We start from the raw sequence: 15872 nt of genomic DNA, 5'->3' as shown, positions 1-15872 counted from the left end.
AGCACGCGCGTAACGCGCGCGCACGGTGAAAGGTGAGGTGAAACGAGAGCGACTGAGAGAAGAAAAAAAGTTTATATCCTAGTCTAACTTAACCTCACTTAATCTAACCTAACCTATCCTATTCTATATATCAGGTCAATGATACCATTGATACCGCAGACCCGGCAGACCGCAAGTCGACATCAATATGAAACCGATGAGGGCAGTCTACAGTTTATTAGAAAGATTAATACACAGTGATCTGAACGAAAAGACAAGCAAAGAAAAGCAAGGTGTTGGAAGATTTGTCAAAAAACTCAAGATAAGAACCTTTATAGTTGGAGTTGGAGGGGTACGCCGATGGAAAACTCTTAAAACTCTACTATTCAACCGGACGGATTGATTGGAATCGATAGAAATGCCAGATATCTCCCGAGACGAGAGAAGCAAAAGATGAGTGACGAATTTTGTGAATTTTGTTGCCCTTCCAGATGATGTACTTTTCTTTTCTTTTCTTTTCTAGTCTGACGCGATTGTAAATAGAATACAGCTGTAACGGAGATATATCTTTTCGAATAGCGATTATTGGCGATTATCGAGAAATTAATAACATTCGAATCGTGAATTTCATATTGCATGTAAATTTCATTTGCTATCTATAATATGCGATGAAATATTTTTGAGTAATACACTGTATTATTCACACATCTATTTTATACACACACACACACACACAGACGCATTCTAAATAAATAAACAAAAATGTATATAATTGTATGCGACGTATTATACAAGGTATAATAAATTTATTTTTTTTTAATCCAATCCAATATTTACACAGTATGGTGTACAACCCCACCACCTCCTGCACCCTCGTACAAAGGGGGAGGGGAGACGCTCTCAATATAATATAATGTGCTTGTCATAGGATTTTTTATCTATGGGTTTAGTTCTTTTTTATAAATAAAAGAAAATCGATTTTTGTAGTCAAAACTCGCATTTTGTGCTACGAATCGCTGCCATTTTTCGAAATTGGCTATGATAACTAAATTTCTTCACCTAGTTTAACGGAAAATTTTTGTTTTTTGTTTAACATGATAGGAGGGTATCTCTGGTACCGCAAACGCCGTTCTAGTTTTACGACTTCATCAAATATATATGTAACCCCTTAATGTGCACCTCAAATATTTAAAGCTTAAAAGAGTATTTTTATAAATTATAGATTTTATTATAACGTTATTATAATCTATTAGCTCGGTATTTTACTAATAAATTATATCCTGTGCCTCAAACATATATCCCAAATTAATCAGAGCCAACAAATGCGAAGAATTCAAAATACTCTCTATGAATAACATGTGGTAGAAAATTATTTTGCTACGATACACATTATATTACGTTAGCGTTGCGTTGCTATTAAGAGCAACATATTGGCCATGTTGAAAATATCAGTATCCGTTGTATTGGATAATTCTGCCAATTTTGTAACGACAACTTGCTCTTCCGAGGCATTTGTATCCAAGCACAAAAAGAACGTTGCGCAATATACTACTGCTGCGCTTAAGAAAAGTATATTCGATTTCAACGATATTAGTTTTATGGCTACACGTTCCTCGTTTAAAACATCTTTGTGCGTGTAATATAAATGAAGGTGCGAATATAATCTGTCGTGCTGAAATTAAATGAATACAAATGAGTTTGAGTGAGATAATACACGCACGCCGCGTATTACAATTTAAAAATTGTAAAGTGCGCAAAGGAATAAATTACTTAAATATAAAAATGTCGTGTGTCCAAACCTTTAGGTAAGCCAAATCCAACAAATCTATCGAAACGTTAACCATATCTGGCGTTTCCCCGAGACCTGTCGCCGCCAGAAGAATCTCGATGCATTGCAGTGGAGTGTAAAGGGGCATTTTAAAGTCTACCGTTTTGATAACTCTACGTTCCGAAGAGGAAATCATACTCGGCGTATATTCAGACTCTTTGTCAATCAGATGTAGAATATTGAGAATCTAGCAAAAGACAAGCGGCAGAACGTTATCTGTTAACATTTATCGTGATCCAAGTCTCCAAGTCTTTTTTTAAATATTCCTCGCACAAAACACATTATATCTTTCAATATACTTGCGATATTCCTAAAACACTGGAATGAGAATCCATTTTGCATGCCAACTGAAAGCACGACATTAAATTTAACTTGGTTTGATTAGAGCTCTTGTTGCAAACTTTCAACCACGATCCCTCGGACGACGTATTCACAATCTCAGTCTTGTAAATTTCCCAAAAGTGTTTACACATAAACCTGTCGTACAGTTGAATGGCCATATACTTGACAGTCGGCTCTAGCTCCAAGTATTCCGCTATCTTGAAGGCAGCTTTCACAGTAGATACTGGAATTCCTGATTGTATAATTTAAAATTATTATTGTGATGTAGCAGAACGTTAGTCAATATCTCTTGCTTTGTCGCACGCGCGCACATACGCTCTTTCGTCGCCTACCTACAAACGGCATAGCAAAATCGGTTGCGTTGGCCATCTGCTCCTGCTCCTGTTTTTTCACAATTTGCTGGAGATGCTCCACCCAATCGTGAATCAATGGTTCTACCAACAAGTTTAATGAAAATGCAATTGAAAATTGTACTTGTAAACTTCCAAGTAATTTTTTATTTTTTATAATTTTAGAACACGCGGTTCCCCGCTCTGCTGTACGTCGCGTCGGTGACATACGAAATATTATTCGGTATTTATACTTTTCTTTTACATCTTCTACACAAAATATACATATATATACATATATATATACTTTGATTAAACCATATTTCACAAAAGAAAATATTCACACACATATGTAATATATAGGCGTACGAGCGATATTTTCTAGATATAAACAAAAATGTATATATGTATGCGTAGAATTATTGAAATTGTCTCAGATGGATAGATGTAAAATCTAATTACCAATGTAAGCTGTATCTAAATCCATTCCAATCGCGTAATGGGGAAATATTTACAAACTGATACGCCGATACGCGCCATTATGGGCGTCATAAATTATCACAAAATAGATTGGCAGTTGGCACACTCTCGATGAGAAAAGAGAATTTCTGAAATTCACCGAAACTCGATGAATTTCGGAACGCATTCGATTTGTCCAATAGGATAATCAGTTTTGCTAGAATGCAGCCAAGCTTGCACGAGAATATGTATGTATGTATACACGCGACACACGTGAAACGCCACCGGCTTGACCGGCTACCTCTGTACTGGCCCGACTGGCCGTATCGGAGGGTCATCTGTCATCAAATCAAAGAAGAAGAGAAGAAGAGAAGAAGAGCCGGCTACACCATCGAAACAATTAGTCTGAATTATGTAGAAATGTAATTTTCTAATCATAACTTTATTGAGAAACATTTATACATAGAGCATAATACTCGGCTATGCTCTCTATTCCTCCGTTTCGTTTTCACTTGGCTTCCGCTTGGGACGCAGCTTCGCTTCTGGATACTTTTCAGTGAGAAAACTATTCAACGCCCCGTATTCTGCCGTTAACTTTAGCCTCGTTTCATCAAAGTGCCTCGTTCGTTCCAGTTTTAACAATCTTGTTTTCCAAGATGGAAGTCTCGTATAGAATGGTGCAGATTTCTTTTTCTGCAATATTACTTTGCCGCCCAAAACATATTGAGTAAAATCGAGGATCTCGTGGGACGTCACTTCTTCTGGCTTTCTAACTTGCGACGGCGAGGCAATCACTACCGGATAATTTCCGTTTTCCGACTTGAACTCAACCAAGTGCAATCGTTTTTCGTCCGCTAATTGTTGATACGATTTCTGCAAACGTAGCTCATGTTATTTTCGGATTACCTTGTGGCATAACGCAATGACAAATGTTTGATCAAATTGTATCAAATTATGGATTTGGCATTAAAGTAAAAGACCAAGGTCTATTATCTACACATTTTTACGTATCAAAAGTATCTGATTAAGTAAACTAGAAATCCATCGTAAATTATTTGTAACTTAAATAATAATGCTTTAAATGAAAAACCAATCTGCTTGCTTCAAATCTATCAATTTAACATACGTTAAAATTAAAGGAGAGAGTGTTGGGCGTACTCTCAAGTGAGATACATACCTGTTGTAACAAGCCAATAAAGAAAGCCTTTATGATATGCTGCAAACTCTTGGTACCTTCCACCTTGGCATGCATATCCTTTATGCCAATTGCCTCGCAACACGCTCTTATCGCACGATGGCAGACAAGCCCGTATCCTTGGTGCATTTTCTTTACAAACAATTTTGTATCTCCAAACTGTGTGAAAAAGTCATGTAGCACTGAAACAGAGCAAGATTATTAAAAGGAGGGAACGAGCGAGACGTAAGTCGTGTAAGTTTTACACGTAGCATGATCATATATATTACCAGTATGCTCCTTGTATCTAGGAATATACATCAATCTTTGACCCGCCCTATTCTTAGCTGTCTTCATGGCTGTTTTTTGTGCGGGTGCTTTTCCTAGCGCAAATCCAGCCAGACCATTTCCATTACCCGTTACGACAAACATACTGATCTTACTCTTACGTCCTAAATTACCAGTCATACAATTTACGATTTTGCTTTCCAATACCCAAGTTTCAAAGCCGTCAAAGGTATCTGAAAGATAGACGTCGCACGTGGTTTGTAATCTCGACGTTACTAGGATATTATAAAATATCAGAAAGAAAGTTGACAAAGAGTATTACATTGAAATAATTTCGTAATAACGATGAGTAACGCTAACCTTCTCCAATAGGATCAGGTGGTCCAATCTTTCTGCCACCCATTTGGGCACTCGTCCAACCACGTTCCAACGGCGATAATTTCATCCGCCTCGGCCCAGTTTTATAGCTTTGTCGTAGCTTGGCGAGCCTCTCCTCCCTCTCAGGATCCACAGGCAGCTTTTGCTGTTGAACGAGTTCTCTTCCTCTGAATACAGGTGTATTGAGACCGGGAAATTGTATCGGAATTTTTCCTACGCCAATAATCTGACCCTTGTTTAAATCTCTCTTTCTCGGTAAGCCTTTAGCTCTGCCTCTTTTCCTCCCTGCATTACTGACGCTCGTCACGCCTTTCCACAATTCGTCCGCAGATTCTGCGAAAGAGGGACACGAAATGAGATGAGATACAAACAAAATACCACGACTCTCAGTTCTCTATGAGCATACACATATTACGCCCACCAAAAAACCTTACTTACTGTTGATGAAAAATGTCTTATTCCTCGTATCGCATACTAAAGGGATGTGCGTCTTTAACAAATGTGAACAATCGACAGTAAATAAATTACGTGCATCTGAAAAGATATTATAACCTCGTGTTAGCGAACGGTAGCAAATAAATTGAGCTGGCAAATTAATTTGGATTAGATATATTTGTCTGTAAATTATACGATATATTGTAAACGATAAAACGATAATATTTTGTACCATTGCTCATAGATGGAATATTTCTTGGCGAATTTCTCAAAAGTCCACAAATACGTAATATTCGAGTCGAGGCCATTTTTATAAATCGAATCGTGTCCGCCACACTCCGACTGACTCCGACACTGCGCGATAATCGCTCCGAGCTCCGAGTGCGACACGGTGTAAGGTGTAACATGGTGCAAATGGTGCAATGTAATCAACAGAAATGAGAAACAGCTGCGGAAGAACGGGCAAGAGCGGGTCCTGCAGTGCAGCAGGGTCTTGATTTGTCGATCAATTGTAGACATGTGTGGGATTGTAGTCGGTTAATTTAAACATATGACAAATATTTAATTTCTCTATCTTTACGCAGGATTTATTTCGTGAAAATAATTTCTTCTAGACATTGATGAGATTTTAGGTTAGAACTTACAATCTATTTCCAGTAAACACAACCCAACTATTTTTTAATCGATACTCCTGCAACATTGTTATATTTTATATTTATATTGTTATATTTATTATAATTATACTTATCTATAAAAATGTCTTAAATATTCTTGTAGACTTTCTATAGATTTTTTTGTTTTACAATTTAGATAGTCTTTTATATTTTAGATCAGAGAAAAATAATCATGGAACGTGGAAAGACTGGGATTGGTAGAGCAGCAAAAAATAAAATTGCTCAGCATCCTTCCGACTTTTTCGTATTGGGAGCAAAGAGTTCACGAAACGATAATTCTGATTCTAAAAGCCGACCAGGTGTTATCCATTCCAAACCAAGCGGCAGCTCTACATCCTCTGGTAAATAACTTGTCGCTTTGATACTCTCACAATTGCAAATTATTGTTTATCTATTGTCACAAACCGTTTTGTAGGTAATGATCGGAAGAAGGAGGCTCCGTCTGGATCGTCATTCATGTACGTTCCACAGAAGAAACCTAAGTTAGCTCATGTCGGCTCTCATCAACGACAGCCTTCTTCCACCGCGGAAGCATGGGAAGTTTTAGTTATAGACACCGATCCTGCAGACTTTGTGCCTATGGCACTTGAGGCTAATGACAATGACGAAGGCGACAAAGTTATCGGGATAATATGTGGCGCTATTAAGACGCTGAAGAATCAGAGATGGAAGCCTGATACGTTACTTTATATGGGCTTGTTGTATCTAGCCAAAATCCGCCCATCCATTTTCTCAAATGATTGCATCCTACACGCATTATCGTCCCTCCTAAGGAGGGATCAAAATAATCAAAATAGCTATAAGAGTAAAGTGAGTCCATTGGTTCCTGTACTCGCTGCGAATCTCTTGATGAAAGGTTTTCACGACAAGAAGAACTGGCCGGAAGTATTTGTGAAGGTAATATTCATTTGCATTCTTTTATATTGCTTGTAGAATTTTGATATTTTAACTGACTTTTTTTTATATTATTTCTACAGCTGTACGTCGAGGATGCTCTTGGAGAGCGTGTATGGGTTGACCACGAAGAATGCAAGGGCTTTGTCGACAACATATTAACGGGTTTTAATACGAGACATCCACCCAGGTCTGTGTTACAGCCAGAATTCCCGGTACTAATGCAGCGGGATTGTCCAAGCCCATCTGTAGTGGATGATGAGGATCCGGCGACATCAACGACATCGTTGTCTGGGGATAAGGAGAAAATAGAGTTTCCAGTAGGCCCACGGTACGCCCATTGCGTGGAGAATATAGAATCCATAGTACTGGAAGCTGTAAAGGAGCAACTAAACAGACGTCAGGTTGAGACTATAACGAGAAATTTCTTGAAGCTGCTCTCCTCAGCATGTGGGTTGGTTGAAATTAGAAACATCGTTGTCCCGAGACTAGAGGTGTGGTTGCACAATCCTAAATTGATGAGACCCGCGCAGGAACTGCTCATTTACATTTGTTACAATTGTACGTCTCATACTCAAAGAGACGTCGAGGTCATAAGCCAACTGGTTAAGATGAGATTGAAAACGAAAGCTGTGATCAATCTGTACTTGAACGGCGTCAAAGAATTGATCGGATTGCATCCCGAGAATTTAGCTACCATATTGAAGCACACGATTTACAATGAATTATCGAATGCGCGCAATCCAAATAATATGCCCATGCTGGGTATAATGTTCCAGACCTTGCCCGAGCAAGCGGCAAAATTGCTCGCGGAGATCTTTAAAGATTTATTGATGAATCGCGAGGATTATTTGAGGCCATTACGCGCATTGCTCAGGGAAATTGTACGCGTATGTCGGCACGATATCAATCTGATCGCTTTCATTCGAACGTTAATGTCCCAACGACCGGACATAGCTCAAAAGTTGCTGACATTTGAATTTAAGGATCGTATGTTTATGTCGATAGTGGATTTACTGTGTCTGTGCATGCTTCTGGCGATAAGTCCGCAGGTAAAAGAAGCGGGGACACTATCGCAACGTGCAGATAAAAAAGACGTAGCTCTGCTACATCAATTTCAAAATCTCGTAGCCATGATACAGGACGAGACTGTGCTATGGCTAGAGGATTCGGCGCAGCAGATGTACGCCGTTGGACGAAACGAACTGTTGCACGCAATGCACAAGATCTTGCTCTTGGAGTCTCCCGAACATTATTATAAACTGGACAATTGGCCACCAGAGTCGGACAGAGTGTTCTACATACGACTTGTATCCGATGTTCCCCTGTTGCAAAATACGTTGTTGATATTGCTAAATATCGGTTTATCGAAGGTAAGTGAACAATAAGTTAGACTTATTGTTTGTAAAGCGATTCTGTTTAGAGATGGTCCTCATTCACTCATTTTATTTTTATTTATAGGACAACGGCATTACTCATTCGGAAACTTTGGATTTGGCTGATCAATTGATACGGCGAGCAGCGGCCAATTCAACGGAGAGTTTCCCGATGTTACAAATCGACAAAATGGATATAATCAAACTTATTTTTGAGCTTAGCATTTATCAACCACCGGGAACAATAAACATACCTGCTGGGTAAGTCTGCACGTATATATTATCTTTATAGTTGATATGTACTGATATATACTATTATACGTTCGTTTTGTAGATACAGGCCACCAACATTGGCGATAGCTAATCTCTATTGGAAAGGATGGATAATGTTATTAATTTTGGCTGCGCATAATCCGTCCACAATTGGTGCACTAGGATGGAGGGAATATTCTATATTGAGGACACTGATGGAAATGTGTATTACAAAGTGAGTTTAACAAATATTAAAAATCATCTATAAATATTTTGGTCATATGACTAGCTACGTGTTTTTAATAAAACATTCGTCTTGCAGTCATTTCTCGTATCCGCCGCCCACTATGGCCCTACCGGAGATCATAGAACAAGAACGTGCGAAGGAACTGCAGGTTGAAGCTATCGAGAAACAAGAGATATTGGAGTACGAATCGCATTTGGCCGCAGCGTCGACTAGAATCCAGCTATCCGAACAAAATAGTTTCCTGCTGTCGCAGTTGATTACCATGGCACCGACGGGAATTGCTAGAAGACCACCGCCAGCCGTGCTCGAACAGATACAGTCGTTGAATACGTCTCACAGACTAGGCCATCTGCTTTGTCGATCACGTAAACCGGACTTCCTGTTGGATATCATTCAGAGACAACAACAGAGCACATCGCAGAGTATGCCCTGGTTGGCAGACCTGGTGCAGAACAGCGAAGGTTCTCTGAGTCAATTACCAGTGCAGTGCCTTTGCGAATACTTGTTGTCAACCAGCCCACAGACAGTTGAAAAACAGCCCAGGCAGAAACAGTTGTTGGCTCACCTTCAGACACTGCTAACCGATCCGAATCAAGATCAACAGCACGCTTTTGAGGTCTTGGAATATTTCTTAAGGAGATTGAGCAGCCAGCAGAGTGGTAGCCGCGTCCAAGCGATCACTGGACTTAAGATGGTTCTAGATTCGATACCCCTTGAGGATGAGAGTATGGACGTGGATGGAGAAAACGAAAAGTATGTTCTTAAAGGTACACTGAGAAAAGAAACTGTTAATAATACTTTAATAATATTTTAACTTTAACAATATATTTTTTTTTTCAGGGAGACCTGGCTTCTCCGAAAATTGCCGTCGATACCACACTTCTTATCTGTACGTTCACTGGTTTCCACAGCACTACGTGGCGCTTGTCAGGTTGAGAACAGTCCGGATCTTGTACATACTTATATATCGTATCTGGCTGTGCATACCGCCGACGATGATTTGCCCGACTTGACTGATTTAGCCAACGAGATCTCTCAATTGGTCGTTGAACGTAGCACCATTATCGCAGCCATTCTGCCTCAACCGGAAAGTGATAATCTGCAAGCCAAACAAACATTGCACTCCTTCATGGCAATCTTCTGTAACTATCTTGAGAAAGCTCGATCGCCTAGGGGGGAAGGTTACCAATGGTCTGAAAGTCAAGATCAGATTCTAGTTCAGTGGAGCAACGGCGAGGAGTGCACTATGCACATCTTGGTGGTGCATGCTATGATTATATTATTGACATACGATACGTCCGAGGATGATCCGTTGTTCAACAGTTTGCTGGAAACATGGTTTCCCTTAACGGAACCACCAAAGGCCTTTCTCGTGGACACTAGCGAGGAAGCGTTGCTTATACCTGATTGGCTCAAGTTACGAATGATCAGAAGTAACGTGCCTCGTTTAGTCGACGCAGCTTTAAAGGATCTTGAACCTCAGCAATTGGTACTTTTTATCCAAAGTTTTGGGATACCGGTATCGTCAATGAGTAAGTTGCTTCATACGCTTGACGCAGGTGTCCAGATCGATCCAAGTTCAGTTGGTGAAGCGGTTTTGGATAAAACATACATGGCACAACTAGTCGAGGTGCAACACCGAAGGGGTGCCACAGGTGGACTGGTGTTCGTTCAAGTATTGCAGTTGATCGAACCGCAATTGCCAGACGAGAGCATTATGTCGATCGGGAGACTGCAGCAGCCATTGCCAGTCAGTGCCACGGTGCAAAAGCAGTCCGTCATACAATGCTCCGTGAAGACCGACGTGCCCCACTTGATAAACCGGATCTTCATCGAGAGTATTCCGATTAATCAGAAAATGGATGCTTATCGGCGTTTGCACAAGACCCTGGCGAAGGATCTGCAGAGATCGTGCGTAAAGGAGAGCGGCGCGGTTGTGCTGGCGATACAGCACATATGTAGCGTTCTCAGCTCTATGCAAGTCAAGCAGTTCCTGGCCTCGCTTGTGCATATGCCGCAGTATTCTTGCACGTTGATGCGCGTGATACTTTTGCCGCTTAAGAAGCCGTTGACATCGAAGCACGTGATCGAACTGGCGCGTAATATGTGTCTGAATTTGATATCACTGATAGGCGACGTAAAAGCACCGGTTCTGTCAATCCTGCGGGATTTCGCTAACGTGCAGCTGACGAAAACACCGCAACGCGCGGAACTGTCGATGCTAATGCAGAGCCGTGGCGAGAGCCCTGGCTCGATTCTGGAGGGCACGGATCCTGTGAATCTGGAACGTGTGGGCCGAAGATTGCTGGATCTCTGTCTGAAGCAACAAAAAAACGACGTCCTAGTCGAGGCTATGGCAAGATTATTGGTCAGCGATAGTAACGAAGGCGCATTGAAACCTCGCACAGGTTTGCTGATCGATTGGCTGGCCTCCGTGGAACCCGAGCTGATCGGCACTTGTCCGAATCTCCAAATGAAGCTGCTATTCGGAAAGACGAAGGTGCACATTAACATTGACAAGAATGTCGTGAGCTCGCATTCCTGTAGACCTTACTTGTTAACGCTCTTGACGCATCGAGCAAGTTGGACCACTTTGTATAAATGTGTCGGGCACTTGTTAGACAAATGTGATGACGGGTGAGTAAAACGGAAATGAACACTCTTCTCTTCCGTTTTGTTAATCTTCTCATTGTTCATTATATTCTCTGTTACAAATATAATTTTTTTCCTAAATCGATTTAATCAGCATATATTTTTTATAATTATATTTATATTTATATTTGCGGATATAATGTGTTTGTAGATACGACCCTACTGCTGTTCTGGACTTTTTATGGGCCTTGACATGCAATCCTAAGCTGTGGCAAGGCCGGGACAAGTTCACGCCGAAGCATTACGTTCCTGAGAATATTCTGCTGTTGGAAGAACGACAGCTACTTAATCTAGTGGCATACCTAGTGTCCGAAGCCGTTATTATTTGTAAAATGCAGAACAGAAATGCCGCTTTAGCGAGGATGGATATCAGGCTTGATCTACTGTTACATTGCATATCCACCGAAGACGGCCTGATTTCTAATGTGGTTAACTATTTAGCGGGACGTATGATGGATAATGCTAAGTACGAATTGTGCGATCGTATATATTTTGCAACACACGATTTAACATTTGTTGCTTTAATGCATTCGAGTAAATGATTGTATTTAACTTTCAGCGTAGACTCAGCGGATATGGCACATCAGTTTCTGTTGCATATGTACATGAAGATTCCGAAAGTCATTTGCTACCTCAACACCTTCGAAGCGAGCAAGTTCGTAAACGGTTCGAGGATAACCGATTGGACGGGCTCGGTGCTCGATTGCATGAGCCACTCCTTGTTGACGGCTCTGGCGGCGACTCCGAGACAAAAGTCTTGGAATTCCAAGTCTCAGGAATTCGAACTCTGCGCGAGAAAAATGGCTGCGGTGCATCCTATATTGGTGTTGCGACAATTGCCAATGTTGGCGTCCTCCTTAATGGGAAGATGTTATCTTGATTTCGGTCAATTTAGATCCGGTCACCATTTAAACCTTTTCTCGCAAGTTATGGGTCTATTAGAACTATTGCAGCCGCATCTGTTTAACGAGCAACACGAAACTGCGTTGGAGAATACTTTGGAAAATTACTTTCAATGTTTTCAGGTATCACGATTTGTCTATAATGACACTTTTTGTAACGATACGCGAGCACAGTATTAAGATAAAGTTTAAAGAAAAAAAAATGACAGATTTGAGGCAGTAATATGTTACGTATAAAGAAAAATCGCGATTGTTAAATAATTTAGTTTAAAAATTGCATTATGAAAAAAACCACTAAATTATTTACAATCTTTATTAATTACCATAAAATTTTCTCAATGCATCTTGTTGTTTCTTGTCACTTTATCTTTTGACATTTAACTAGACTATTCTAATATGTTTATGAATACGATTTTATTTACAGTATTATGGACATATAAAAGATCTCGTCTCCTTGCTCAACAGATTTGTGTCATTATTACAGTCATACATATCACATGATCCACAACGGGCACTGAAATATCTTCAGAAACACGCACATGTTTTACAGTAAGTTATTTTTTATTTTTATGCACATTGCAAATGATTTACACCTGTGATATGTTTATATAGTTTATATGTGTGTATATAGTGAGTTGCAGGTAAATTATTCTAACGTACCAGCTTTGAGAACACTCGTATCAGGGATACCGATACCAAGGGAAGGAGAAGATGTAGATGATATTTTAATCACTGTAACTCCTACACCATATCCCTCGGAACCCGCTATTCCGCAACACTGGCAATCGCTGCTGGCTACGCTCACCAAGCTGCACGGTGAAGGTATGAGAAGTAACTTTATTAAAAATCCTCATTTTAATTATAATTAATAAAATTATTCAATTAATACAAAGAAAAGAGATTTGTTTGTCTCTCTGTATAAGCGACATCTATATAAGCATTTAATCTTTAGTATCATAAATATTCTGATATAATACGAGAAAATGATTTTAATGATTGTTCCATCCTCTGTAGATGTACTCAGTGCACTTCAAGAGATCGAGCACGTGTCGTCGCGAAAACCTTCAGTTTTAGAACCTATAACGGACAACATAGCCGAACTGCTTGTATCGCCACAGGGCAACATCAGAACGCTCGCTCACAATCTACTCGCTAGAGCATTGAAACATCGTCCCGCATCGAAAGCGAATATACTGTCCGCGTTTCAAAGATGCTTGGACAGTCACAGAGCGGATGTTCTTATGTCAGCTTTAGAAAAACTACCGGATATCGTGTTGTGCATGCAAGGTAAAAACGATTGCTGTAACAAACGGACTTACATATTTTCATATTTAAGTATGATAATAATTTCATTATTAAACTCTCATAAATTCTCTTTCTCTTACATTGCAGAACATGCTTTACCGTTGATGCAGAGGGTGTTCAAGTTAGGGGTAAATTCAAGCGTCAATACGATACCTTACATCACTAAGACTATTGCTCTGTTAAATACACAGCAAGGTTGTTAATATGTTAGTCTATTAGTTCTGTAAATATTACGCATAATATACGCATAAGACTTTTTTTTACAATTAAAATAGAACGGCGGAAGATCTTTTACCTCTTTCCTTCCAATATGTTTAAACTATAAGAAAGGATCATTTATATATATATTATAAAATATTAGTAATTTAATTATTTAAATATAAATAAGAACAAAATTTTGTGTATTCTTTTTTTACCAATAACGTACATGTATTTTTTTATACAATACTATTCTCTTTTAAGTATTATCAAAGTCTAATATAATTATGTGTCTCGTTGAAAAGCTTCTGGAGGGACATCATTGACTGAGTAATTTTTTGTAAATGTAGTGATTGCACTTCTTATATCCCACTCTGCATCTTGGAGATATTTGTAGCAATATCCAATATTCATTGTAGTTAGCTCACGTAAAAATCTAATCAGTTGTTCCCTTTCTGTTACACTGAGTACTGTTGGAGTAAATTTAGGCACGGGTCTTGGATCAAATTTCACTTCATTAATCACATTGGCGGGTGTACCATCAATGTAATATTGATCGTTAACAATGCAATATTCATTGTCTTCTTTTCGTATAATAATGAAAGTTCTGTTAAACAGCATAGGCGGACAGATTGATAATCGATATGAGAACAATCCTTGCACGGAGATGATTATATAATTTTCCTCTTCGTATAACAAATCAATATGAAATGTTTTGAAATTGTGCATTGTCGGTGGTTGCCGTTGAAGGGCAGTGATTATCTTTTCAGGTCCCCAAAATAGGAATTCGTGATACTTGGCGTAATCGACAAACTTCAATAAATTTCTGTTTGTGGAAAATGTCTTGACGATCTCTTTATGTAAATGATTCGTTATGCTACCTAATGTCATGGAATAGAATGCATTTTTATCATACAGGCCGTTCATAACTATTCTATCTTCTTGGTCGTATAACGTGAAAAAATGCTTGATAAATTGCTTGATCAGAGGAATCTTTGTTCCATTGTTAAGATAATTACTTTGTATGCTTGGCACAAATTTCTTCTCCATTCCTATGACGACTCCGTCTAGTGTCTGTAAATGCGGGAAAACGTTCTTCACAGCCTGTATGTAGTCTTGGGAATTGGTATACTTTGTACACAGTGGATTCCCGTCCAACCAAAGTTCGCTTATCTTGAACTCGCAGAAATAACGTAGATATTCCACATCCAAGATCTGATTGTGTCTCAAGTCCAATTTGGTCAGGTGGTAATTGAAGAACTTGTCAAACAGGATGATAGCCGTGAGCCTATTGTATCTCAGACTCAACTCACGAACAGGCAGTCGTAATTGTTGGGGATCACGATTGCTGATACCTGTCTTGCTGCAACGTAGGACCAGATCGAAGATCTTCGGTATAGAAATGGGACAGAATATCGAGCCCAGTGCCTTCTCGTTTTCAAAGTCGTCCAGATTGAATATCTTCTTCACCGGCTCGTACCTGGTGTGCAGGGCTGCCGCTATAATCTTGTTCGTGTTCACTTGCAACTCCTGCGCGCCGAGGTATCCCAACACGATGTCCATGTGCAGCTCCTGGCCGCCCGGCAGCGTTATACACAGTCCCTGCTTCACAAGGTTCTCTATGGCGTTGCTAGCACATTTTGCGAGGAACGTGCTTTTGTTCTTGTCCTCGACGGCGTACATAATCGGTACTAGGAGCGCCGGTTCGCAGGTGGTTATAACGGCGCGCAGAACATCGGTTCGCCTGTACAGGGCGCCGTCGAAGACGATGAACTTGTGCCACAGATCCTTACGACACGCAAGAGTCATTTCGTGACTGTCGAAGGACGGCTTGATATGTGTGATTCGGTGTGGCTCCCATGACGTTTGACACTTTGACGGCGACGTTGTTGGTGATGATGCCATTGTTTATTATCGTAAGTTGTAAGAAACAGCGGCTGACCTCTTCCTAACCTCTTCGCATCGCAACTTGCCTAATCGATATAATAATGTTACAAAAGATAAATAACAACTGTCAATTGATGAATAAATATCAATATTTCAATTACAAACTTTACTCCAATTTTAGAGACGTTCGCTGCAGTAAGCCTTTCCTCTTATTTACAATTTATTTATAATCTTTCAATGTTAGATTAGGTTAGATTGTAATTTAGGTTAGGA

The 15872-nt window shown here is 39.7% G+C and overlaps 4 protein-coding genes across 6 annotated transcripts; 1 reads left to right on the top strand and 3 right to left on the bottom strand.

Annotated features, from left to right (window-relative positions):
• Nucleotides 1–478: 478 nt before the first annotated feature.
• Nucleotides 479–3174, bottom strand: LOC112453665. The gene is made up of 5 exons (XM_025014544.1): nt 2941–3174; nt 2482–2583; nt 2107–2381; nt 1779–1994; nt 479–1651 (listed from the first exon to the last, which is right to left on the bottom strand). The coding sequence occupies exons 1-5, from the start codon at nt 2963–2965 to the stop codon at nt 1379–1381; spliced, it is 891 nt and encodes a 296-aa protein (XP_024870312.1). The 5' UTR covers nt 2966–3174; the 3' UTR covers nt 479–1378.
• A 186-nt stretch (nt 3175–3360) lies between these two features.
• On the bottom strand, nt 3361–5520 carry LOC112453663 (28S ribosomal protein S5, mitochondrial). The gene is made up of 6 exons (XM_025014542.1): nt 5445–5520; nt 5216–5311; nt 4760–5110; nt 4402–4632; nt 4115–4314; nt 3361–3810 (listed from the first exon to the last, which is right to left on the bottom strand). The coding sequence occupies exons 1-6, from the start codon at nt 5518–5520 to the stop codon at nt 3427–3429; spliced, it is 1338 nt and encodes a 445-aa protein (XP_024870310.1). The 3' UTR covers nt 3361–3426.
• Nucleotides 5521–5641: 121 nt separating this feature from the next.
• LOC112453626 (integrator complex subunit 1) lies at nt 5642–13791 on the top strand. The gene is made up of 14 exons (XM_025014471.1): nt 5642–5844; nt 6042–6227; nt 6302–6783; nt 6864–8153; nt 8242–8417; nt 8491–8643; nt 8731–9408; nt 9496–11292; nt 11459–11773; nt 11867–12332; nt 12634–12758; nt 12841–13031; nt 13224–13496; nt 13602–13791. Exons 2-14 carry the CDS (start codon nt 6059–6061, stop codon nt 13715–13717), a joined length of 6231 nt encoding a protein of 2076 aa, XP_024870239.1. The 5' UTR covers nt 5642–5844; nt 6042–6058; the 3' UTR covers nt 13718–13791.
• A 126-nt stretch (nt 13792–13917) lies between these two features.
• On the bottom strand, nt 13918–15861 carry LOC112453627 (nuclear RNA export factor 1-like). Of its 3 annotated transcripts, none has more exons than XM_025014472.1 (2): nt 15765–15861; nt 13918–15685 (listed from the first exon to the last, which is right to left on the bottom strand). In XM_025014472.1, the coding sequence occupies exon 2, from the start codon at nt 15615–15617 to the stop codon at nt 13998–14000; it is 1620 nt and encodes a 539-aa protein (XP_024870240.1). In that variant the 5' UTR covers nt 15618–15685; nt 15765–15861; the 3' UTR covers nt 13918–13997. The 3 variants fall into 3 exon arrangements, with proteins under 3 accessions (XP_024870240.1, XP_024870241.1, XP_024870243.1); XM_025014473.1 differs by having other exon boundaries at nt 15761–15850; XM_025014475.1 differs by having other exon boundaries at nt 15770–15850.
• Between the last annotated feature and the right edge of the window lie 11 nt (nt 15862–15872).

The sequence above is a fragment of the Temnothorax curvispinosus genome, unplaced genomic scaffold (assembly GCF_003070985.1).
Source record: "Temnothorax curvispinosus isolate PA1 unplaced genomic scaffold, ASM307098v1 QBEX01004550.1, whole genome shotgun sequence".
NCBI lineage: Eukaryota > Metazoa > Arthropoda > Insecta > Hymenoptera > Formicidae > Temnothorax > Temnothorax curvispinosus.
The sequence above is the reverse complement of the archived record's forward strand: the minus strand, read 5'-3'. Positions and strand labels throughout refer to the sequence as shown.

What these genes read in the sequence shown, in the direction of transcription:
- LOC112453665 (XM_025014544.1), bottom strand. Translation starts at nt 2,965, where the DNA reads ATGGATTTAGATACAGCTTACATTG. An exon ending in TTTTGCTATGCCGTTTGTAG is followed by an intron (nt 2,382 to 2,481) that starts GTAGGCGACGAA and finishes TTATACAATCAG; the next exon opens with GAATTCCAGTATCTACTGTG. An exon ending in TGGATTTGGCTTACCTAAAG is followed by an intron (nt 1,652 to 1,778) that starts GTTTGGACACAC and finishes ATTTAATTTCAG; the next exon opens with CACGACAGATTATATTCGCA.
- LOC112453663 (XM_025014542.1), bottom strand. Translation starts at nt 5,520, where the DNA reads ATGGCCTCGACTCGAATATTACGTATTTGTGGACTTTTGAGAAATTCG. An exon ending in TAAGACATTTTTCATCAACA is followed by an intron (nt 5,111 to 5,215) that starts GTAAGTAAGGTT and finishes CCTCTTTCGCAG; the next exon opens with AATCTGCGGACGAATTGTGG. An exon ending in TAGATACAAGGAGCATACTG is followed by an intron (nt 4,315 to 4,401) that starts GTAATATATATG and finishes GCTCTGTTTCAG; the next exon opens with TGCTACATGACTTTTTCACA.
- LOC112453626 (XM_025014471.1), top strand. Translation starts at nt 6,059, where the DNA reads ATGGAACGTGGAAAGACTGGGATTGGTAGAGCAGCAAAAAATAAAATT. An exon ending in GTGGATGGAGAAAACGAAAA is followed by an intron (nt 9,409 to 9,495) that starts GTATGTTCTTAA and finishes TTTTTTTTTCAG; the next exon opens with GGAGACCTGGCTTCTCCGAA. An exon ending in TATCGTGTTGTGCATGCAAG is followed by an intron (nt 13,497 to 13,601) that starts GTAAAAACGATT and finishes CTTACATTGCAG; the next exon opens with AACATGCTTTACCGTTGATG.
- LOC112453627 (XM_025014472.1), bottom strand. Translation starts at nt 15,617, where the DNA reads ATGGCATCATCACCAACAACGTCGCCGTCAAAGTGTCAAACGTCATGG.